Source organism: Zingiber officinale, chromosome 1A, assembly GCF_018446385.1.
Source record: "Zingiber officinale cultivar Zhangliang chromosome 1A, Zo_v1.1, whole genome shotgun sequence".
NCBI lineage: Eukaryota > Viridiplantae > Streptophyta > Magnoliopsida > Zingiberales > Zingiberaceae > Zingiber > Zingiber officinale.
The window spans coordinates 82,326,617-82,352,686 of record NC_055987.1 but is presented as its reverse complement, the minus strand read 5'-3'; the positions used below and the strand labels follow the sequence as shown (position 1 = coordinate 82,352,686).

The window sequence follows — 26,070 nt, the reverse complement described above, 5'->3', positions numbered from 1 at the left end:
GTAAAGCATCCTAAACCATCACATAAAACCATGCACTAAGCTCAATAAAATCTACATAGAGCCAAGGAAGAAATACCCGCCTTTATCTGTCGACCGTGTCAAATAGACCAATCCCACGCCGAGACGCTCGCCTCAAAACAAAGTCTGCGATCACATAATATATTAGCTAATTAGATAGGTAGCAATAATTAACTAAATAACTACCCCACCTAATTAGAACAACTCTAATCAAATATGATTATGAATTAATCCTCCAATAAACCTTAATCATAATACAGCCTACTTAGATTAGGTTATACATGATATATCTCCAAAACTCCTCCAAATCAACACATCTCAACTAAATTCTTAATTCTAATCATTTAATCCACTTATCACCATCATTTAATCCATGTATCAACAACTAACATTAAGAATTAATCCTACATAGTTCATCCACCTCAATTAATCCAACCATATTAATTCATCCAATCCACATGACACTACTCATAAATCTAAGCAGAATAAAGCCCCACAACCCATAGAAAACTCAATTTAGCATCATAGTAATAGAATACCCAAGGTACAACACTAGAAGAGCACTGACCTTGAAGTATGGCAGCAATTCCAATAGCTCAGTAACCCTACAACACACTGCCAAGAAGCTACAAAGAATACCCACAACCAATTCTTCCAAGAATTAATCCATAAATCCAATCATATAAGGATTTGTTAAAACCCTAATTCACAGCACTAAACTCACCTTTATCCGTGTACTTGCTGTTAACTCGCCGACAAAGCACCCACTGCTAGAAAAATATGGTCAGAGCTAAAATATCTCATAGTCTCCAAATCTAGCACCCTACATCATAAATCAACACCTCCCCTCTGAGCATCAACCAAATCACTACTCAAATAATCTTTTTAAACAAAAAAATCTTACCCATATCTGTGCCAACAGATTTTGATTCATGCGGAGAACCCATCTTTGGCAGCTAGGCAGCAAATCTGTGTCACCTTCTCCATAATGAATCCATCCAACAACCTATCCATCTCAGGGATGACGATCTACTGTGAAAGGGATCTGGAATCCAAGAGGTTATTGATTTGGTGATGAACTACGGCATAAATCAAACAAGAACAGAGAACAAGATCAAGAACTAAACCCTCACCTGTCGGTCACAGTGCCAGATCAATACTGTTCTGAGAAGGAGACAAGGTACGGGAGGAAATCTGCATAAGCTGAAATCGGGGAAAGGCTCAAGACACATCCCCTTGTCGTCGGCCCGCACGCTTGCCCTCTGGCGAGCACTGGGTGCTTGCGGCCAGAAAAAGAGCGCAGTACCCATGGTCAACGAGGAGGTGCGATGATGTCCGACGCGATCAGAATCCCAGAGAGGCAGTTAGGGCATGGATCGGGCACAGAGACATGACAGCGACGGCTAGCCGGAGACGAAGGAGCAACATCGCCGGTGCTAGCGGTGATCCAGTGGCATCGTGTGGCGTGTCATGGTCGGGAGAGCTCGGCATCGCTGGGAGAGAAATCGCCAGAGAGGGGAGAGGGCTCGAAATCGACAAACGAAGAAGAGGAGGAAATCAGGAGGGTTCGGGCGAATTCGGGAAGAAGGAGCTCGGGGATTTAGGGATTTAGGGATTTAGGGATTTAGGGTTATTAATTAAATACTTAGGTTAGCCTAATTAACCTCTAAGTTAACCACTTAATCAACTCCCACATAATGGGTATTCCAAACATGCTTTCTCCCGACCCAATAAATCCATCCCCGTAAAACTAGTAATACGACCTCCGTTTAAATCCTGAAAAATTTCTAAAAATTCTTGAAAAATCCAATAAGATTATTTCTCTAATAATCTTACTATTTAATTATTATTTGGGTACCGTATTTTACAAAAATACTAAACATACTCCGTAAAATAAAGTTAACATAATAAAATATAATTAATGAATTGTTTGACAGTCTCCGGACTATCCAGTTCTGACTTTCGGATTTCTAGTTAATCCTAGGTCGAACTGACGCCTACTGTTCCCTCAACGGGAACACGTTCTCATCTACTTTTCTCAGGAGAAATTACCTTCTGTCAGACTAGTCCTTCAGACCGTCTGTGTGAAATATCGGAAAAAAGGACGAATAATCATAAAGGAATTTTTAGAAATTTTTCGAGAATTTTTCAGAGCTCATATGACGAGTTTAAGGGGATCAATATTGGGCCCCGAGAAAGCCTGTTTAGGCTATCCCATTTTAACAAGGAAAAGATTAAATTTTCTTTTTATTTTCCTTTCTTCCGTTTCCTTACTGTGCCTGATCCTCTTCTTTCCCCTTCTTCTTCTTCCCCTTCGTGGTCGAAACCGATTGTCTTCCTCTCAATCTCGCATCGTCTCCTCATCATCTTCCTCTCCTTCCCAACCGGCGTCGCCCTCCCGAGCTCTTCCCCATCTCCTCTTCTCATCTCTGCCCTAGCCTCTTCATGCGATCGCTGACCCCTACAAGCCGAAGCTAGGTCGTGACGTCGCTGATCTTCACGGCCACCAGCATCAGGTGTGGTCGTGACGGAGGACGAGGCTAGCCCTCAGTCGATCTTCTTCCTCTTCATTCTGATTCCTCTTCATCACGCACCAAGTCGCACCCTACAACAGGTACACGCCAATGATCCTCTTCCTATCTTTGGATCTCTCGTGTTGACTTCCTCGCTTGTGGATCCGAGCAGAGTAGCAGCTGATACCACCCAAGGAGTCATCGTTGGTAGAATTTTAGGTTGTGTTCCCGTGCCCTAGATTTCCTCTTGCTACCAGATCCGAACAAAGCATCAGAATTGGCTCCAGCAGGTACTGTTCGCCGGCTAAGGCTTTAGATATGGTAAGTTATGCTCAATATTAGGTTAAGTGTGAATTTGGTTAAATTCGGTATTGGGTTGATTACGCTTGGCTAATCTTTGTAGTTCGGTCAGTGTTGTTTGACGGTGTCGATCCACAACTCCAGCCCCTTTTCCGACAATAGACACAACGATCTCGAGTCAAAAGTGGAGCATTCAGACTCGGGTGAGTTTTAGATTTTTGCTAATAGTAAATCCTAATTAGAATGGTAGAATGATTAGGGTTAAAGGAAACTAACCCTAGTTGAACGTGGAGTTATAATTAATTTAGGTTAAAATATTGGATCTAATCTGAGCTTCGGGTTAGATCCGATTTATTTAGTTTAGATAGTTACATTTAGAATTACCTAAAATTATATGTTTGATATTACAGGACTTTGATTCGAAACGACGTCTCGACGTGGGATCTATTTTGGATACGATCTCCACTCTTTAGAGGCGGGTACCTTGACCTATCTATTTTGATATATCTTGTTGATATGTTTAGTAGATCTTAACAAGTAGTAATTATTATGTTTATATCTGTGTCGGCATGTCACTTTTTGTTTCTGAGCATGTTTTGTTTGTTACTTGTTTAGCGTTCATGCCCTGTTTACTATTTATGTTATAGAGGTAGTGGCATGTCATGCTCTATGATATACCAGACTGGTTAGATACCATACTTGACCTGTGCACCTAGATCATATTATTTGATCCACGTATATGGTACATGTTTGTATGGAGGTAGATAGGATCAAGATATTTCTATGCTTAGTGTCATGCACCATCTCGCATGATTGCATGTTGTGTGCTGGATCAGCTGGTTAGGTGCCTGCAGCTTGCTAATGAAGTCGTGGGGTCGAAGGTCGCCAGTTGCACTCGGGGATAAAACCCTGGTCTGCTGCGCCAAAAATTCCTTCGACCCCCAGTCACCTATCCTGCCCAGCATTAACCGTGATTTACTCCCTCTGGAATCTTGTGGGGCCGGGGCCAGGGGGCCGCTAGGGTGGCTGTTCCACCTTTTGCTAATGTTGTATGATAGTCAACTCCATTATTGTTGAGCACATTGCCAGTTACATGGATCTGCACACACAACCACTCATGGGTTAGTGGTTTTTATTCAGGCAGGGTGTGTTGCAGCAGGTTGCTCTGTTTGGCTCCGTTGGTCCGCTCATGGGTAGTGTGATGCAGCGTGGTAGCCGGCAAGGATCCCTCCTCTGGATTGGCTCAAGGAGATGAGAGCATTGCGCTCCCCCACTTATGATTTGGAGTAGGAGGATAGGTGTACTCCGACAACATCCCGTCCACTCGGCAACTCATCAGGAGCAGTGACGACAGAGTGCACGGTTGTCACAATCCTACCCACTCGATCTCACCATTGTATGTGAGATGGCTGACTAGCGTCAGGGGTGACCAGGACATATCATTGGCATCATATGCATGATGCATTTATTGTTTGTGTTTGCTGCACTTTATATGCTGCATATTGGATGGATGCATATGTTTGACATGCATACAGGATTCATGATACTCTTGGTCTGACGGCCTTGATATCCCTAGACCCAGGTTCTTGTTAGTACAGATACTCCTTTACTTTACAGTTTGGCACTTTTCATTTCATATGTTATATCCAGGAGACTGTACGCATATTTATTACTACTGGTTATTATTTACTAAGCATGTCAACTAGGTATCCGCTGAATGTTGGACTCATACCCCGTTATTACTATTTTTAGGTAGAGGCTGTTCAGGAGGTTCTAGTCGCTAGTCCCCCACCACCGCGTGTCAGGACGAGTTCGCACATTTCAGTTTCCTTATTATGTTATAGACTATGTTTCAAACTTGTATCTTTTGACATTTGGATCTTGTACGATTTCTTATTCTCGATGGGTTTTCGTTTAGATGCATGCTGATGATTTGTGTTTTATGAGCGTAGTTGAGTAGGATACCGAATTTATATTTTATGGGTGTAGTTGAGTAGGATATCGGATTTGTGCTTTATGGATGTAGTTGAGTAGGTTATTTGAAATGTTTATCTTATCGTTGCTTAGGTTAATGTTTTACTATTAAACTGCGTGGGTGTTTGATTATTTTCATTGCTATTATACATATGTTCCAGCCGTGTTGGCCGAGGTATCTGGATTGATGTAGTCAAGTTTCATATTGTCACCTGTACAGAGGAGATGTTGTCGAAATTTCTTCTGGCAGAGACTACCTGGGGTGTGCCAGTCTGGATTTTTACTCAGTATCTGAGACTTCAAGACTTCATGCTGAACATCTAATCCATGACCTATCTAATCTTCCACCTAGTGTCTGCGACCCCCAGGATTTTCACCTAGAGTCCTCGACTCAAGAATTTCATCCAAAGTTCTCGACCCGCCAAGACTTCGTCGAGTCCCCTAGACCAAGACTTCGTTGTCTAACTGCAGGTAGGACTTTCTACTTGTCTAACCGTAGTTAGGATTTTCCACATGCCTAGTATCAACTAGGACTTTCCTGCAAACTCAGTCAACTTTATTAAACAATAAGAAATATTAACTTTAAACTTTTAGTCATATTCAAAACTTAGATTCGACCGCCTGATACTTTCTGTACCAATATATAGTCTGTTATTTTATTTTATTTGTCTTTTGGTTATATATCGGTGTTGTTTTATTATGAGAGATGAAGATTCTACAATTCTACAGCGTCCAATTGTGAAATTATAGTAGAAGTTTTCTATATTGTTGAAGTACCCGATCTAGGTCTATAAGTGTAGCATTTGGGATGAGAAATTATTGTGTTAGCATGACCTTCAATCACAGGCGGTAAACCTCGCCGAATGTTATCAATCCGCAATACTGCAACTCTGTAGCTTAGTAAATGACAATGTAACGTTGAATAAGATGAATCTCACCCCACAGACACGGTGCAATGCAACGGTAAAGTGTCAAGATAGATTCCTAAAGGATTAAAAAAAAACTCTCGCGGTGCATTATCCATTTCTGGACCGGCTGATAGCGTATTTGGTCAACAAGTGATGGTAGCCACCAGGGAGAGGCAGAGAAAGACAAAACAATTCTATCCCCCACTGACCTCGCTTCTCGCCAGGAACTCAAAACCCGTTATCCAAAGACACAGCAACGTCCTCCGCCACTGCTGCAAACAACACCACCTCTTCTCCCCCTTCTTCCTCACTTCAACATGAACGACACCGTCGACAAGCTCGTCGTCTTCCTCGCGAAGCGCGACGGCATCGACAAGCTAGTCAAGACCTTCCAGTACGTCTCCAAGCTCGTGCATTGGCAGGCGGAGGCATCCCGCCCGGACCTCGCCCGCCGCGCCAAGAGCTGGGAGGTCGCCTCCGGCCTCAGCCGCAAGGCCTTCCGCTCCGGCCGCTTCCTCACAGGTTTCAACGCCCTCCGGCGCAGCCCGGGGAGCACCCCGCTGTTCCGCTTCCTCGCTGTCTTTGCCAACGCCGGTGAGATGGTCTACTTCTTCTTCGATCACTTCCTCTGGCTCTCCCGCGTCGGGGTGCTCGACGCCGGCCTGGCGCGGCGAATGAGCTACGTCTCGGCCTTCGGTGAGGCGCTGGGATACGTCTTCTTCGTGGCCATGGACGCCATTATGATAAAGAAGGGGTTGGCGGAGGAGGCGACGGCGGCCCAGGAGGAGGAGGTGAGGCGGATCAGAGGTGATAGGGTGATGAGATTGATGGCGGTAGCGGCCAACCTGGCGGATTTTGTTATTGCGGTGGCAGACATCGAGCCTAATCCTTTCTGCAACCATGCCGTCACGTTGGGTATCAGCGGCTTGGTCTCAGCGTGGGCTGGTTGGTACAGGAACTGGCCCTCAAAAATTTAATTCAAGGAGAGTGAGGAGGAGATTTCAAGATCGCTCGCATACTGATAATACAGATAACAAAACAACATCTGCCGTTTGGGTAAAGGCAAAGCTTGCTTGCTTGTACCAGTTGTTATACAATCATATAATCTTATATATCACATCTCAAGTCTACAATCCTCTGCAACCAACTTGTTCTTTCGATACAAATTAATTCATATTACAGTTGTTAGTACGTGCCCTCTGATATTGTAATTTCAGTTCCAGGAGATCATTTAAACACAAGGAGAAGGAACTAATGAAAAACACAAGGAGCTCCCTTCTTTCAGTGATAACTAGCTCGTTTAGTTGAATAGATGAATGAGGGAAAAGGATGCCCTGTGGAAAAGCAACAAGAAAAACATGTGAAAAAAAATATCAATTGATCATGAAACCTGATTGAATTGTATTTTTGGTTGTGTTGTACAAATTTGAGAGAACTGCTCACCAGAAGTATAATACCATATCCCAACATCTCCCTTGTTTACTATGAAACAAATATCCTCTGATGTGCGTTTGATGTCACACCTGTGAGGACGATTCTGATACTGGCCTGAGCTTGGCCAACAATTTATCAACCTCGAGAAAGCCAAAAGGACCAGCCGAAGAATATTTCAGACGTTTCCAGCTGTTAAAAGATAACTCGAAGGTATAAGTTATAGTGCACAGAACCTGACAAGCATTAAAGGAAGACTGAAGAAAGCAAGGAATATATTGCTCAACTATACCTCGGTATAAATGGGAGTGCTAGACAGTGAAGATGGAGATGGTCGACACTATAAAACGGTGGCTGATGGACGCCAAATCTGTAAAATCAGCAATGAAGATGCATGAACCATTCTAACTTGAGCAAATTCACTCACCACTTGGTCAATAGGCTATTTCACAGTACGTGAAAAAGATTTGGCAACAGTCATTGGGCCCTATGATAAAGCATATTGATAGTTGTTTGGCATTTAGATCATCAAATACCGAGTGCTATCCAACTGACATATCGTTCTTCTTCTAGGGATAAATGAGGTGATTTAGGTGAGATCAGACATGAATCTTTCTATTTCCTTGTAGCGGTATAAGTTTGGCCTCAATGCGTAAATGGAAAAACTACCAATACAAACCAAGAAATACAAAACTAACAGGGTAAATTCCCACGAAGGTATATCCACTTTAGTATTGCTATTTTCAAAGTTCTTTTTTTTTTATCATCAGTCCCATTTATTAGCTAAGCAATTGATAGATAAATGTAAATGAAATATTATATTACGATCCAACTCCAGAATTATAACCTTATCACTTTATAGAGAGCAGATAGACAATCACTGGATCCTTTATACAGTCAGCGGTCAATAAAGATTTCAGTTATTTGGAAGAGTAGAACTATTAATAAACAGAATCATGTTAACTGAAACCTTACATCTGATAGTTCTCCCAGTTGTTTCCTTCTAGGAATTCTGTGTATGAAGAAGAGATAGATTGAAGTTAAACAATTAGGTGGTCAAGCAAATGAGGCCCCTGTCAATTTGCAATCTTGAGTGCCAATGTGCCAACATTGGAATTCTTCCCTTAACAATAAGGATGAGGAAGTTTCCTACCTACCCAAGTTGTATCTTGCCATTCTTATGAGGTTTTATGATGGGAAAAAGAAAAAGATAATGTTGCACAAAGTAGTGTACTCACTATGTATAAATCACAGTTAGGTCCCAAAATTACAAACTAGCACATGTATATTTTTGTTCATGAGTGGCATGAATGCCCACTACTTAAGAGTAATTCTCCCTATACTATTCAAATTTAAAGAGACTTGCTTCTCCACAATTTAGACCTACGTATTACTAATGACACTAGTGGTGTAGTATCCGAAACCATTTATTTAATTAAGGAGATTTATTAAGTTAAATTATAATTTAATTAGAATTCAGATTTATTTAATTAAGAATATTTATTGGATTAATTGTAATTCAATTAGAATTCGGATCTATTTAATTAAGTAGATTTATTATATTAATTGTAATTTAATTAGATTTCAGAATTTATTTAATTAAGAGGATTTATTTAATTATTTCAGATTTAATTAAGAATTTATTTAATTTAAATAGATATAGTTAGTTAGATTTAATTAATTAAGTTAGTTTATATTTATGGAATTTGAATATAAATATATAAAACTTAATTAAAAACTAAATATGTATATAAAAATTTATATAATCCATGTATATAAATTTTTATATAAATTTATATGACTTAGTAAATATATAAAAATTTATATAACCCAATTCATAATAAATTTTATTATGAATAAAATTTATAAAGACTTAGTGTGTAGACAAAAATTTATATAATGTAGGGATATAAATTTTTATATATAATAAAAACAAATTATATAAGACTTAACATTATAAAAGTTATAAGACTTGGTATGTAGATAAAATTTATATAACATATAAATATAAATTTTTATGACTTAGTATAATAAAATTTATATGACTTAGTGGATAAAATTTAGGCAATGTCCTAAGCTCCATCTCTTTAAAACTCAATTGCTCAATTAAGAATAATTTAGATTTAATTACGAATTTATTAATCAATTATATTAAGAAAATAGTAGGATATAAATATGTATAAAATTATTAGAGACTTATAAAATTTTATATCTAATCAATATAGAAGTAAGAATTAAATTTATATTGTGTACATAAAATTAAATAAAGGATTAATATAGCTATATACATAACGTGTCTAACATGTAAAATATATAAGACTTAGCATTTATAAAATCTATCTAGTCTGAAAATTTACATAGTTTAGTGGATAAGATTTAGAACAAGTCCTAATACCCCCACCTTATATAAAACCCACACATAAAACTCCACCGGATCTTTTTAATTTCTGCCGACCCTAAGCCCCTCACCCTCACCAAGTTCCACCGGTTCCATAGCTCCAAGGGAAGACAAGAAGGGGGGTAATAGCTAAAGATTCAAAGGCATGTTCCCTACCTTGTTAATGCTCTAATTAGTCTCTATAGTTTGTGAATTTTGGGTACCATGGTTTGATGTTCTTGGTTGTTTTTGGGAGCATGATACTCTCTCTTTAAATTCTTTTCCTAAGCTTCAAGTGGTTTGCATGAATAGAGGATTTCAGATTTCTTGAAGGGAGAGTTTCCTCACTATATTTTAAAGGTTGCCCATCATGCTTCTACATTATAAGTTTATCCATTTTCTTTGTCTTCGAGATGCTTTAAATCTATATTATAACATGTAAAATTAAGGGACATGTATGGAGAACATTTTGGGGAATTAATCCGAATTTAATGTCATTTAATTTTTGGTGAAAATGTTAGATTCCTTCGTACTTCATGAAATTAGAATATTATTTGTTGTTTTAACATCTCAGTAGTTTCTTTATTCTTTTGATGAATATAATTGTTGGTTGCTACTCGAAATACCGTCCTAGTTCCCCTGTACAAAAATTTATACAATCATAGAACTATCTAGCTACCCATGTGTTCTACTAAAGTTAAATTTGGATTGCAAACGATGCTTAACATTATTAATCCAAATTTTCCCTTTAGAAGTTAAACTTGAATTGGAAATGAAACTTAACATTCTTACTTCAAGTTCAACTGATGTGATCTTCCTAAGTTAAATCATATTACAGAAGTTGATCAAATATCTATTTCAAGGATTGACTTCCAGGTCAAACGTGGCGAGGCACTAGGCCTTCTTGGGTATGGGGTCATCCACCACTGTCTAGACAAAGCCTTTCAAAGAAATCGGATATTTAAACTTCTCACAGTAAACAAGGTTTAACAATAGAGACCTCAATAGAAACACATTATCGAAACATGAAATCGAAACGAAAATCGATAACAAAAATGATAATTAAAATCGATAACCTCTTATGTTTAGTTTTACAAGATCTATACAAAAGGATGCACCAGTTATGATGCGAAAACTTATAACTATTTATACCTCTTGTAACTTATAGACCTCTTGATCTTCTATTGTATTCCTCTTCTTATCTCGGACGTCATGTGAGCGACGATCTACCAATACGAGGATCCACCCAAGCCTTCTTCTTCCTTTCAAATTTCGGCCACCAACTTTCTCCAAGAGATGATGAAGTTCGGCCACCAACTTTCCTCCAAGGGATGCTAGATAAGAGAACCTACTCCTCTTCTTCTCCTTCAAGCAACCAGCCATCAATGGATCTCCACACCAATATGTCACCGGCCACCAAGAGGGAAAACAAAGGAGAAGAGAGAAAGAGTAAGGGTCGGCCACCACCAAGGAAGAGAGGAGAGGAATAGAAGATGTATTGTTGTGAGGTGAGGCACCTCTACTCTCCCTTTTATATTTCTTGGTCTTGGCAAATAAGGAAAGTTTTAAACATAATTAAAACTTCCTTATATTCCTTGCCAATGACTAAAAAGGAAAGTTTTAAAACAAAAAATTAAAACTTCATTTCTTCTTGTCATGGTCGGCCACATTCTTGTTCTCCAAGTAAGGAAAGATTTTAAACAAAAATTAAAATCTCTCTTTTTAAAAATCCCTTTTATGGATAGTTCTAAAAGGAATGTTTTATAAATTAAAATCTCTCTCTTTTAAATCCTTTTATGGATATTTATAAAAGAATAGATTTAAAATAAAACATGGTTTCAAGAAAGGAAAGTTTTATCAAAAATTTAAAATCTTTCTTTCACAATAAATAACTACAAATAAGGAAAGATTTCAAATCTCTCTTTTATTCCTTTGTAGAAAGCTATAAAAGGAAAGATTTTAAAATTTAAAACTCTCTTTTAAAACCAACATAAAAGGAAAGTTTTCAACAAAATAAAAGCTTCCTTTTATTTCCTTTTATTACCGATCTAAAAAAGGAAAGTTTTATATTAACATCATCCTTTTAAATCATTTTAATGGATCTCTATAAAAGGAAAGATTTTACAAAATAAAACTTTCTTTTGAATTCAATGTGATCGGCCACCCTTGCTTAGGCTCCAAGCTAGGGCCGTCCACAACTTGAACCCATCTAACCTTGGTTTGGTCGGCCCTAGCTTGGGCTCCAAACTTGGCTTGGCTGGCTACCTTAAGGTGGGTAAGAAGTTGGGTTTGGGTGGATATAAGACTTTATAAATAAGAGACTACAATAGGGACCGAGAGGAGGAATTGGTTTTGGTCTCCCAATGAGCTTGAGCTTCCCGTGTTCGCCCCGAACACCCAACTCAAGTTCATCAATAATATCTCATTTCACTAAAGAGTTATTATTGCACTACTGCACCAATCTCATATTACTATATGAGCTCCTTCTTATCATGTCTCCCTGTGTTTAAGATATTGAATGTTCACTAATTAAATGAGTTACTAACAACTCACTTAATTAATATCTAGTTCCAAGAGTAGTACCACTCAACCTTATCGTCATGTCGGGCTAAGTCCACCTGCAGGGTTTACATGATAATCCTTATGAGCTTCTCAAGGGGGCATCATCAACCTAGATTACTAGGAAATAGTTTCATTCTATAATCAACAACACACCATATAAATAATATCATTTCCCAACTTATTGGGTCTATTGATTTAACGAGCTAAATCGCACCCTTTGATAAATCAAAGAAATAAATACTAAGTATATGTGCTTGTTATTATATCATTATTAAGAGTACACACTTCCATAATAACAGAGGTATTGTTCTTTTATATAGTCAGTATAAAAAGATACTACCTCAATTGGTCCTGCTCAATACACTCATAGTGTACTAGTATAATTTATTAGTCAAGATAAACTAATACCTAATACACTACAACCACTCCAATGGTTTGTCTCATTCCATCTTGGTTGTGAGCAACTGTTTATAATTTATAAGGATCTAATAACATGATCTTCTGTATGTCTCCTCACACCATATTATCTACAATATAAATTAAATGGACAACTACACTTAGTATAAATGTAGGTATTTGACCAATGTGATTCTTATATGTTTATACAAAAAGCTAGAATTTTAGTATACACTCTAACAATCTCCCACTTATACTAAAAGACTATGCTGCCATATATCATGTCATACATCTGATTCCCAATCCTTCAACATGCCCATCAAAAGCTCTTGCCTTAAGGACCTTAGTGAAAGAATCTCCCAGGTTATCATCTGATGCAATCTAGGCGGCAACAACTTCTCCTCGTTATACGATGTCTCGTATTGGGTGGTACTTACGCTCTATGTGTTTACTTACCTTATGGGCTCGTGGTTCCTTCGAGTTTGCTACTACACCACTTATTATCACAATACACTGTAATAATTTTTGGGCAAACCAGGAATCACATCTAAGTCCATCATGAAGTTTCTGAGTCATACAGCTTCTATGGCTGCCTCAGAGGCTGCCACATACTCAGCTTCCATGGTGGAGTTCGAAAAGCATCTATGCTTATCACTCCTCCATTGTTATGGCTTTACCTCCTAAAGTAAACACAAAACTCCGAGGTCAACTTATTATTGTCCCTATCTGATTGGAAGTCAAAATCCGTGTAACTCACAGGAATCAAATCATCTTCTTGGTAAACTAGCATATAATCTCTATGCTTTATGACAGTCCAATACACCTGTCTTGGATTACTTTGATATCTGCTTACCATGCCCATGGCAAAAATAGATATCCGGTCTCGTGCATAGTATATACATTAGGCTTCCTACAGCTGAACCATAAGGAACTGCCTTCATATCTTCTATCTCTTTTGATGTCTTCGGAGACATCTCTTTAGATAAAGATACTCCATGCCTAAAAGGTAGAAAACCTTTCTTGGAGTCTTGTATGCTAAAACGAGCTAGGATCGTATTGATATATGAAGTTTGGGATTAGCACAACATTCTTTTCTTGCGATCCCTTATTACCTTGATCCCGAGAATATGTGTGCATTCTCCCAAGTCCTTCATATCGAATTGCTCGGACAACTATACCCTTACTTTCGACAACACTTTGATATTGTTTCCAACTAACAAAATGTCATCTACGTATAGTACAAGAAATACCACCACGTTTTCATCACACTTCTTCTTTACACAAGACTCATCCGGACACTGAATAAATCCATACAATTGGATTACTTCTTTAAACCGGATGTTCCAAGATCTTGAAGCTTGCTTTAGTCCATAAATAGACTGATTGAGCTTACATACTAGATACTCTTTGCCCTTTGCAATAAACCCCTCTGGTTGCTACATATGGATATTTTTTTCAAGACTTCCGTTAAGGAAAGCTGTCTTGACATACATTTGCCAAACCTCATAATCCATATGAGCAGCAATAAGATAAAAGAATCCGGATAGACTCAAGCATGGTTACCGGTGAAAAGGTTTCCTCATAATCAATTCCCTCTTTCTGAGTATACCCTTTCGCAACAAGCCTTGCTTTGAAGGTTTCCACTTTCCCGTCTGTCCCTCTTTTCCTTTTGTAGATCCATTTATATCCAATAGCTTTTACACTATTTGAAGGTTCTACTAGCTCCCAGACTTTGTTAGAATACATAGATTCTTTTTCTGAATTCATTGCTCTTTGCCAAGATGTTGCATCTTTATCTTGAGTGCTTCGTCATATGTACGGGGATCAAGTTCATGTTTACCTGGCATCAAGTCTGACGACTCTCCCAAAATCATGAATCTTTCAAGTTGCCTAACAACCCTCCCACTACGATGAGACACTGTCTATAGTTGTGTATCATTTGCGACACGTGTTGCAGTTTCTTGTGGTATCTCATCTTGTACTGTTGGTACTAGATTAGATGTGTCCTTTATTATTTCCTTAAGAACAAATTTACTTATGGGCTTGTTGTTCATTATATAGTCCTCTTCTAAAAATCAAGCATTGGTGCTAACAATGACCTTCTGATTTTTAGGACTATAAACCTCCTTTCGTTTCTTTAGGATAACCCACAAATAAGTGAACTCCTGTTCAGTGTCTCCCTTCAGCATATATGTTGGACTACCCCAAATCCGAATATGCTTCAGACTAGGCTTGCACCCATTCTGTAATTTTATGGAAGTAGAGGGTTCTGACTTAGAAGGTACTATGTTCACTTCCGTTTCTAGAGTATATCTTCAAAACGAATTTGGTAATTCTGAATAACTTATCATTGATCTAACTATTTCCATAAGAGTCCTATTCCTTCGTTCTACCACACCATTCTGTAGGGGTGTACCAGGTGCAGTCAGTTGGGATTGAATCCCGACTTCTGATAAGTGACTCTTGAACTCTCCTAAGAGGTACTCACCACTACAATCTCACCATAGTGTCTTGATACTTTTACCATGACGTTTCTCCACATCAGCCTTGTACTCTTTGAACTTATCAAAGCACTCAGACTTGCGGCACATCAAGTAAATGCACTCGTATCTCGAATAGTCATCTATAAAAGAGATGAAATATTCAAACCATCTCTTGCCTGTATAGTCATAGGTTGATCAGAATAATTCCAACACATCTTTGGCTCTATACCCCTTAGTCTTAAAAAGCCTCTTGGTCATTTTTCCTTCCAAGTAAGACTCGCAGGTTAAAAAGTTTTCCACCACCAATGAACCCAAAAGTTCATCGGCTATTATCCTTTGAATCCTACTCAAGTTAATATGACCTAGCCTTAGATGCCAAAGATATGATTAGTTCATTTCCGAAGGTTGCTTTCTCTTATTAGAGTTAGAAGATATGTTATTAATTTTCATTAGTTACATCGAGGGAGTTTTTAGATTTAGAATATATAAATTGTTAACCAACGTACCAGAACAGATAACTTCCCTATTTTTCTTGATAACAACTTTGTTATCAAAATAGACAAAATATCAAGTTCTTTGAATAGTTTAGAAACTGAAATCAAGTTCTTTCTAAAACTTGGTACATAAAGACAATTTCTCAAAATCCATATTTTATTCCTATCAGAGGATAAACATCTCCCACTGTAACAGCTGCTACTTTTGTAGCAGTGCCCATGTAGATGATGATTTCCCCTTTATATAGTTGTCAGGTTTCCTGCAATGAATTGCAGACATGATTAGTGGCTCCCGTATCTACACACAGGTACCGGTAGATAACACTACTAAATATGTTTCAACAACTAATAAATAAAATACACCTTTATTGTTCTCAGTTCTGAGAGGACAGTCTACCTTAGTGTCCAAGTTTTGTTTCCAATCATTATAATTGGGACTACTAAGTCTATTTTTTAGTATAACAGCTAGGGAATTGAAAAATATTTGAAATCCTAAGAATCACAAAAATATTTGATCAAAACCAACACCTCAAAATCCCCGTGAATTTTGTATGCCACGTTAGTATGGACGTATACAAATTAAAACATTTGTAAGAGGAGATTTTATCCATTAATTTTATTATCTTATCAACCTATCTTTATGACAAATAAAATTAATAGGTCTGTCTTCGATCAAATATTTAGTCAAAACTTTTGAATTTAAAATAATATTGATTCCTTAAAATAATATCATTTAAATTCACCAACACCTCAAACACCGTGAATTTTGTATGCCACGTTAGTGTGGACGTATACAAATTCAAACATTTGTAAGAGTAGGATCTTACTCATTAATTATCTTGTCAACCTTAAATTACCTCAAAACACCATGAATTTTGTATGTCACGTTAGTGTGGACGTATACAAATTCAATTATTTGTAAGAGAAGGTTTTATGTTGACAAATAAAATTCCCTCAAACACCATGAATTTTGTATGCCACGTTAGTGTGGACGTATACAAATTCAAACATTTGTAAGAGGGGGTTTTACCTAGTTTTATGACAAATTAATAGTTGATTTTCCTTTGGTCACATAAATAATAGCAGTGACTGCATTGGGGAGGATCTATTAAATGCGCCTAAGTGTATATCATTACTTGATACTTAGTCCATTAAATAGGATTGTGCCCCTTCAGTTGGAGAAGATCACATGCTCCTAAATAATTTCCTATAACCATCCATAAAGGAAGTTTGATCTAGTGATCTGCAACAAACTCATCCGTTGTGGAGGGAGGCACTCAGAGCCAACACGCAAGTTTATTGCATCACTTACAAACCAGTAATGGAGACCGTGGAATTTATTTACTAATCCCTCTCCCACTTAGTTTTTTTAAGATGAGGATTTTATCATGCACACACACATCACAGCAAATAAAAGTAATAAATATGGAAAAATAATTTTCCAACTATTATGGCATTTTCCATCACTGTCTTCCGTGTGCCGCCAACCCTAGCTGCTGCCATCTTTAGCCACCACAATTGGGTCTCGTCGCCGCATCTATCTTGCTTCTTTTTTCGCTGCACCTATGGTCCTCAAATAGTATCACGTCTCGAAAGGATACGATCCGCGACAAAATGGAATTTTACATATATCGATCCTATATTCCTCAAAGGAATGTACATAAAGTCTAGATCAAATAAAAATATAAATCCAAAAACTAACACAGCTCCTGCTGTATTTAATAAATACAATCATGCACACATATAAAATTCCCTTGACATGTCCGAGGGTCCAATCGCACACAATCATAATAGGCTATAATAGTTGGAGCCTGCAACCACAGAGTTAATCTATTTGCACATCCTACTATTATCCTGCCTAAAATATATATGACATATGCATAATTAAACTAAAACCAAGCACACAGAGGTTAAAACCTAGCTCTGATACCAATTGATGGTTGCTACTCGGAATACCATCCTAGTTCCCCTGTACAAAAATTTGTACAAGCATAGAACTATCCTAGCTACCCATGTGTTCTACTAAAGTTAAATTTGGATTGCAAACGATGCTTAACATTATTAATCCAAATTTTCCCTTTAGAAGTTAAACTTGAATTGGAAATGAAACTTAACATTCTTACTTCAAGTTCAACCGATGTGATCTTCCTAAGTTAAACCATATTACAGAAATTGATCAAATATCTATTTCAAGGATCGACTTCCAAGTCAAACGTGGCGAGGCACTAGGCCTTCTTGGGTATGGGATCATCCACCACTGCCTAGACAAAGTCTTTTAAAGAAATCGATTATTTAAACTTCTCACAGTAAACAAGGTTTAACAATAGAGACCTCAATAGAAACACATTATCGAAACATGATATCGAAACAAAAATCGATAACAAAAATAATAATAATAATCGATAACCTCTTGTGTTTGGTTTTACAAGATCTATACAAAAGGATGCACTAGTTATTATACGAAAACTTATAACTATTTATATCCCTTGTAACTTATAGACCTCTTGATCTTCTATTGTATTCCTCTTCTTATCTCGGACGTCATGTGAGCGATGATCTACCAAGACGAGAATCCACCCAAGCCTTCTTCTTCCTTTCAAGTTTCGGCCACCAACTTTCTCCAAGAGATGATGAAGTTCGACCACCAACTTTCCTCCAAGGGATGCTAGACAAGAGAACCTCCTTCTCTTCTTCTTCTCCTTCAAGCAACCAGCCATCAATGGATCTCCACACCAATATGCCACCGCCCACCAAGAGGGAAAACAAAGTAGAAGAGAGAAAGAGTAAGGGTCGACCACCACCAAGGAATAGAGGAGAGGAATAGAAGATGTATTGTTGTGAGGTGAGACACCTCTACTCTCTCTTTTATATTCCTTGGTCTTGCCAAATAAGGGAAGTTTTAAACATAATTAAAACTTCCTTATATTCCTTGCCAATGACTAAAAAGGAAAGTTTTAAAATAAAAAATTAAAACTTTATTTGCTTCTTGTCATGGCCGACCACATTCTTGTTCTCCAAGCAAGGAAAGATTTTAAACAAAAATTAAAATCTCTCTTTTTAAAAATATCTTTTGTGGATAGTTCTAAAAGGAATTTTTTATTAATTAAAATCTCTCTCTTTTAAATCCTTTTATGGATATCTATAAAAGATAAGATTTAAAATAAAACATGGTTTCAAGAAAGGAGAGTTTTATCAAAAAATTAAAATCTTTCTTTCACATTATAGATAACTATAAATAAGGAAAGATTTCAAATCTCTCTTTTATTCCTTTGTAGAAAGCTATAAAAGAAAAGATTTTAAAATTTAAAACTCTCTTTTAAAACCAACATAAAAGGAAAGTTTTCAACAAAATAAAAACTTCCTTTTATTTCCTTTTATGACCAATCTAAAAAAGGAAAGTTTTATATTAAAATCATCCTTTTAAATCCTTTTAATGGATCTCAATAAAAGGAAAGATTTTATAAAATAAAACTTCCTTTTGAATTCAATGTGGTCGGCCACCCTTACTTGGGATCCAAGCTAGGGCCGACCACAACTTGAACCCATCTAACCTTGGTTTGGCCGACCCTAGCTTGGGCTCCAAGCTTGGCTTGGCCGGCTACCTTAAGGTGGGTAAGAAGTTGGGTTTGGGTGGATATAAGACTTTATAAATAAGAGGCTACAATAGGGACCGAGAGGAAGAATTGGTTTTGGTCTCCCGATGTGCTTGAGCTTCCCGTGTTCGCCCCGAACACCCAACTCAAGTTCATCAATAATATTTCATTCCACTAAAGAGTTATTATTGCACTACCGCACCAATCTCATATTACTATATGAGCTCCTTCTTATCATGAGTGTGTTAGTCTCTCTGTGTTTAAGATATTGAATGTCCACTAATTAAATGAGTTACTAACAACTCACTTAATTAATATCTAGTTCCAAGAGTAGTTCCACTCAACCTTATCGTCATGTCGTCGGACTAAGTCCACCTGCAGGGTTTACATGACAATCCTTATGAGCTCCTCAAGGGGACATCATCAACCTAAATTACTAGGACACAGTTTCATTCTATAATCAACAACACACCATATAAATAATATCATTTCCCAACTTATTGGGCCAATTGATTTAACTAGCTAAATCACACCCTTTGATAAATCAAAGAAATAAATACTAAGTATATGTACTTATTATTATATCATGATTAAGAGTATACACTTCCATAATAACAGAGGTATTGTTCTTTTATATAGTCAGTATAAAAAGATACTACCTCAATTGGTCCTGCTCAATACACTCATAGTGTACTAGTATAATTTATTAGTCAAGATAAATTAATACCTAATTACACTACAACCACTCCAATGGTTTGTCCCATTCCATCTTGGTTGTGAGCAACTGTTTATAATTTATAAGGATCTGATAACATGTTCTTCTGTATGTCTCCTCACACCATATTATCTACAATATAAATTAAATGGACAACTACACTTGGCATAAATATAGACATTTGACCAATGTGATTCTTATATGTTTATACAAAAAGCTAGACTTTTAGTATACACTCTAACAATAATGACCCTTAAAATTAGAGAACTCATGGTTATTATATGGATAACATTTATGAGAATTAAATATGAATTTCATGTCATTTAATTGCTGGTGAAAATGTTAGGTTCCTTCATACTTCATGAAATCGGAACATTGTTTGTTGTTTTAACATTTCATGTAGTTTCTTTATTCTTTTGATGCATATAATGACCCTTAAAATTAGAGAACTTATGGTTATTGTATGGAAAACATTTAGATGAATTAAATAAGAATTTAATGTCATTTAATTGTTGGTGAAAATGTTAGGTTCCTTCATACTTCATGAAATCAGAACATTGTTTGTTGTTTTAACATTTCATGTAGTTTCTTTATTCTTTTGATGCATATAATGACCCTTAAAATTAGAGAACTCATGGTTACTATATGGAAAACATTTAGGTGAATTAAATCTGAATTTAATGTCATTTAATTGCAGGTGAAAATGTTAGGTTCCTTCATACTTCACAAAATTGGAACATTGTTTGTTGTTTTAACATTTCATGTAGTCTCTTCATTCTTTTGATGCATATAATGACTATTAAAATTAGATAACTCATGGTAACTGTGTGGAAAACATTTAGGTGAATTAAATCTGAATTTAATGTCATTTAATCCTTGGTGAAAATGTTAGGATTTTTCATGCTTCATTAAATCGGATCCTTGTTTGTAGCTTTAACATTTGTAGTTTCTTCATTTTATTGATGCATACAAGGACTCTTAAAAGTATGGAACTCATGGTTACTGTATATAGAACATTTTAGGATGTCTCATCAGAATTTAAGGTCCCTTAAATACTATAAAATATGTGGGGATCTTCATATTCCATGTAGTAGGGCCATTGAATGATGTTGTTGACATGCTAGTTGTTTAATATCACATGATATAGCTTAAATTTCAGTTTGTATCATGATAAATGTAAGGAAATCAGCAACCTTATTAACTCATTAATGGGATGTAAGTTTAGGATCCTTGGGATTCAACAAGTTAAGCTATTAATCAAGTCCTTTCCTCACAATCATGTTTAGGTCTTTATGCTAGCTTTTATTAGAAGTGGCACTTTCCTTGATGCTCTAGGGGGGTTGTATAATTAGTAGGTTTCGGATTTAATATCTCTTTATGCTCTTTTATGTTTAAGAAGGTGATACCATGTTAGCTCCAATTAATTTGTAAGTTTCAGAATTTACTTAGTGTGCTTGTGCTTACTCTTGCTTCACATCATGATAATTTAGTAGGATATAGGTATGATATGAATTTTCATGCTTACGTTTAGTTTTATGATTATGCCATGTCTAAGTTGCTATGCATTCTCATGCTATATTGATATACAAGTATATGCTTAAGCTTATGATATGAATTTTGCATGCTTACGTTTAGGTTTACGATTATACCATGTCTAAGTTGCTATGCATGCTCATGCTATGTTGATGCATAAGTCTATGCTTAAGCTTATGTTATGAATTTGTACTCTTGTGCTTAAGTTTATATTTATGTTCTACTTATGCCTAATTATGATACCTTAAGGTGTCAGAGGTAAATTATGGAATTATAGGTTTAGGTATATGTTTATGTTTCTTCCTACATCTTATCATGATAACATTTATAGATTACATGTTAAGTTTGTGGATCATTAGGATCAAACATGCTATGAAGATAATTATAATAATGATAAAGATTTAATATGGATACCGTGAGGCAAAAGGTCCCAGAAGGAGCCTAACATTGAGTAACTTGACTGTAACAAAGTGATAGTGATAATGATAAAGATTTAATAAGAATACCGTGAGGGAAAAGTCCCCAGAGGGGAGGCAGGATCTGGACCACAAAATGTGGTCCAGGGGACGTGTCACTCGTATTTACGGTCGGACCGTGACCGCGATCCGGTCGAAAATGGTTGCGATCCCTTCCTGGGTTCATCGTCTCCGCCAGGTTATAGTTTTTGTTTGGAGTGGGTGGTCGGAGGCCACTCAGAGGACACCCTCGCTCGGCGCCCAGTAACCTGGCCAATTATTCATCACCAGAGGCCTCCGAGCGGCCTCCGAGCGGCCTCCGGCCGTCCGCTCTGAACAAAAACTATAACCTGATGGGGCAGTGAACCCAGGAAAGGATTGCAATAATTTACGGTCGGATCGCGGCCACGATCCGACCGTAAATATGAGTGGCACATCCCCTGGACCACAAAAAAGTGGTCCAGGAGATCTGTGTTCCCTAGAGGGAGCTTGTTTATGGGAAAAGGCCCTAGAGGGAGCTCAATATCGGGTAAGTTGACTGTGATAAAATGATAATGATTTTGATGAAAATACTATGAGGGAAAAGGCTTCAAAGGGACCCCCCCCCCCCCGTTTATGGGTCAAGGGCCTAGAGGGAGCCTAACACCAGATTTCCATAGGCCATGGCCTAGTGACAAAAGAGTTGCTGGAGACTCCGCCAACTATAGGCCAAGGCAATTGTTGATGTCCCACTGTCTGGTACCATGATTTTACAGCTGAGATTGATCAATCGACCAAATGATGATAGTTAGTCAATATCAACGATCCAACCTTACCTTAAAAAGATTTTACAATTTATGATCCTTTTTAGAAACATGGTGGTTATAACCATATAAATACGTAACTTGGTATTCATGAATAGGGTGGGGGTTATGACCAGTGTCCTTAGCCCGAGAGCTCACTAACCCTATGTATATTTATTTTCATGCTTAGCTTATTTACACACTGATGCTCATGATTAAGTATATTCTTATGTGTATGTTTATTCCATACAAGTATGCTTACATTTATGCTTATGTACATGCTCATGATTAAGTCTATTCTTATGTGTATGTTGATGCCTTATAAGTATGCTTATGTCGATGCTTATGGACATACCCATGATCAAGTCTAATATTATGCCTAATTCATTTACATGCTTATGTTTATGCACTCATGCTTTTGTCGATCCCTATGCTTATGTTCATGGTATGTTAGTAGAAAGTTCCCCAGTTACCTAGAATGTAGTTCCCCTTAGTACACTAGATTGTAGGTGCTAACTATTGCATAACACGATTTTGAATATGTCGAGTCTCTCAACTCACAGATTTTAACCTTTTTGTAGACAATGGGATGAATGAGACAAGAGGCATTGACTAGTGAGCTAGCTCAAGACAATGACAGTATGTTGGTGCAGAAAGCATCCGACGATCAAACCGTTGTTTTGATAATGGCAAAGGAATTCAGAGTTAAGCTTATTTGTGATCTAACAGTTTGATTGAGTGTTTCAAGAAAGACCTAGCTGCGGTTAGGCAGGTTGAAAACCCTAGGGGGATGGTAACCCTAGGTCATAGGGGGCGGTAACCCTATGTGGAAATTCTTGGCGGGTCGAGTGCTTCAGGTAAAAATCCTAGGGGTTGTAACCCTAGGTGGAAAGTCCTGATGTCGCGAACCAGGTGGAAGATTGGACGGGTCAGGAAGTGGGAGTCCAGCAGATAGTCTGGAGGCATCGAGCGCCGAGCAAAAGTCCACTCGATCTGGAGGATTGCACTGGCAACAAGTAAATCTCCTGAGTGGAGTAGGTGAGGATGCATTCCCCGTAGAGGGAACAGTAGGCGTCGGGTCGACCTAGGGTCTCCGGTAGGAAATCCGAAGTCAGACCCGGACAGTCCGAAGGCTGTCAGTTTATTTGTGTATATATTCAATTGTGTTTTAACTCTGTTTTACAGAAGACTAACGTTTTTGTGCAGAGTTAGAAGTGACCGAGATCGGTCGACCAAACCCTGGGATCAGTCGACTGAACCCACAAGCCAGCAAATCAGATCTCCAGAGGTTGCACCGGGCTCGACCAGGGGATCGGTCGACCGAACCTTGGGATCGGTTGACCGAACCTGGGTTGGGTGTCGAATGGATCAGGCTGACTGGGCTGAGTCAGAACAGCTTATCGATCGACCGAACATTTTTATCGGTCGATCGAACCTTGGATAGAGTTTGACCGGATCGAAGCAGAGCGAGAAGATTGGGCGGATTAGATAGGAGGGATCGCCTGATCGGTCAACCGAACCTTGGGATCGGTCGACCGATCCGCCTCGGGTCAAACCTGATCTCGAGACTTGGGGATCTGGATCAGCGTCTACAGAGCTATAAAAGGGAGCCTTGGGGTGCAAATTCAATCAACGATTTCAGAAGCAAACTTTCTACTTCATGCTGCTAACAAGTCGATCCCGAAGTGCTGCAACATCATCCCGATGACCCGGAGCTCAGTTCTTCCACCTTTCCATTGTCATTGGTATATCTTATTGTTATTAATTGTTGTACTTCAAATTGTAAACATTTAACGAGCTTATAGTTGTTGCCCACCGAAAGCGATCAAAGATCGCGGGCCTTGGAGTAGGAGTCGCCACAGGCTCCGAACCAAGTAACCACTTGTGTCTCTGTGTGTTTGCATTTACTTTCCGCTGCGTGTTTTACTCCGATAGTTTTTTGATTGAGTTAAAATAGCCACGAGCGCTATTCCCCCCCCCCCCCCTCTAGCGCTTTCAATCCAATAATTGGTATCAGAGCGGGGTCGTTTTGAATTGGTGCAACCACCATTCAAAGTAATTTTACGTGGTCTTTTTAATCTTTTCGGAGTCAATTAGAATTAGCTTTGTAGCTACATTCTAATTCTATTTACGAATCGGTTTTTCTCAAATCAAGTGCAACACCAATCGAGTTCGTAACATTTCTTTTCCTTTCTCCCGCACTACTAATCCAAGACTTAGTCTTGGAACAGATTTTCTTTGTTTTTTCCATGCAAGGTTTCAATGGCCCAACAAGAGGGTTATAGCACCGTTCATCCCCCACTTTTCACCGGAGAGGATTTCGGATACTGGAAGGGACGGATGGAGAATTTTTTGAAAATCCAATTCGAACTTGGATGATCGTCAAGACCGGACTTCAACTACCAACCGATGAAGATAGCAATCCAACACCCTGCGAAAAATGGGAACCGACCCTAATCAAGAAGGTGGAAGCTAATGCAAGAGCTACCTGCACCCTCCAGTGTGGATTGACCAAGGAGGATCTCAATAGAGTTGGTCCGTTCTCAACTATAAAGGAGCTGTGGGAGAAATTAATTGAAGTGCACGAGGGCTCCTCCGAAACCAAAGTAAGTAAGCGTGATCTATTGTTTAATAAACTGTATAATCTAAAAATGCAGGAAGATGAGACGGCCAGTCAACTTTACTCTCGTATACAAGACATCCTAAACTGCCTCCATGCGATCGGACAAAAGGTCGAGAACAGGGACATCATAAGGTACGCACTTATTGCTTTTCCGAGGAGCACATTGTGGGCATCAATGGTAAATGCCTACAAAGTCTCCAAGGATTTATCTTCCATTAGATTAGATGAATTATTTTCTGAATTCGAACTTCATGAGCAGACTAATACACAGCCATCCGAGAAAGGTGTACCTTTACTTGCAGGTACCAGTAGAACACGCGAATCAAGATCACGACGAAGAACCGAGCCAGATTCTGAACCAGAACCAGACTCAGATGATGAAGACGACGAACTAATAACCGAACTCGTGAACTTAGTGAAGAAGCTCTACAAGAAGAAGAAGGGCTTCAACAAGAAAGACCTAAAGAAGGCAGTCCAATCAAAGGAGGGTCAACTGAACTCAAAGGTCAAGTTCGAGGTGATCTGCTATGGGTGCAACCAAAAGGGGCACATCAAGGCAAACTGCCCAAATCAGAAAGATCTGAAGAAACAAAGGAAGAAAAAGGCCCTGAAGGCGACATGGGACAAATCTTCAGAAGAGGATACCGACGACGAGCTCGAACAGATGAGCCTTCTTGCACTGATGGCCCGGGACCAGATCGATGTGTCCGAGAGCGAGTCGGAAGCAAAATTGGAAAGAAGTCACGGATTCGCATCCGTTTCCGAAGGGCCCGATCCCACTGTAAGTATCCCTCGACTAAACAATCTAGTCAATTACTTGTTACGAAAATTAGCTAAGTCCAATCTTAGAATAAAGTCACTTCTAAAGGAAGTAGCAGTCCTTAAAGAAGTGACTAACTCCGAATCTTTGACT

At 38.2% G+C, this 26,070-nt stretch overlaps 1 protein-coding gene and 1 long non-coding RNA gene across 2 annotated transcripts; both read left to right on the top strand.

The window, feature by feature from the left end:
- Window positions 1-2,269: 2,269 nt before the first annotated feature.
- LOC122026435 lies at window positions 2,270-3,311 on the top strand. The gene is made up of 4 exons (XR_006124148.1): window positions 2,270-2,632; window positions 2,704-2,852; window positions 2,935-3,034; window positions 3,242-3,311. It is a non-coding gene; the product is annotated as an uncharacterized LOC122026435 (long non-coding RNA).
- A 1,276-nt stretch (window positions 3,312-4,587) lies between these two features.
- LOC122026428 (peroxisomal membrane protein 11-4-like) lies at window positions 4,588-6,904 on the top strand. Its single transcript, XM_042585168.1, has one exon. It carries the CDS (start codon window positions 6,031-6,033, stop codon window positions 6,688-6,690), a length of 660 nt encoding a protein of 219 aa, XP_042441102.1. The 5' UTR covers window positions 4,588-6,030; the 3' UTR covers window positions 6,691-6,904.
- The last annotated feature ends 19,166 nt before the right edge of the window (window positions 6,905-26,070 follow it).

Bases quoted from the DNA above. Each gene is read 5' to 3' on its own strand.
- LOC122026428 (XM_042585168.1), top strand. From the start codon at position 6,031: ATGAACGACACCGTCGACAAGCTCGTCGTCTTCCTCGCGAAGCGCGAC.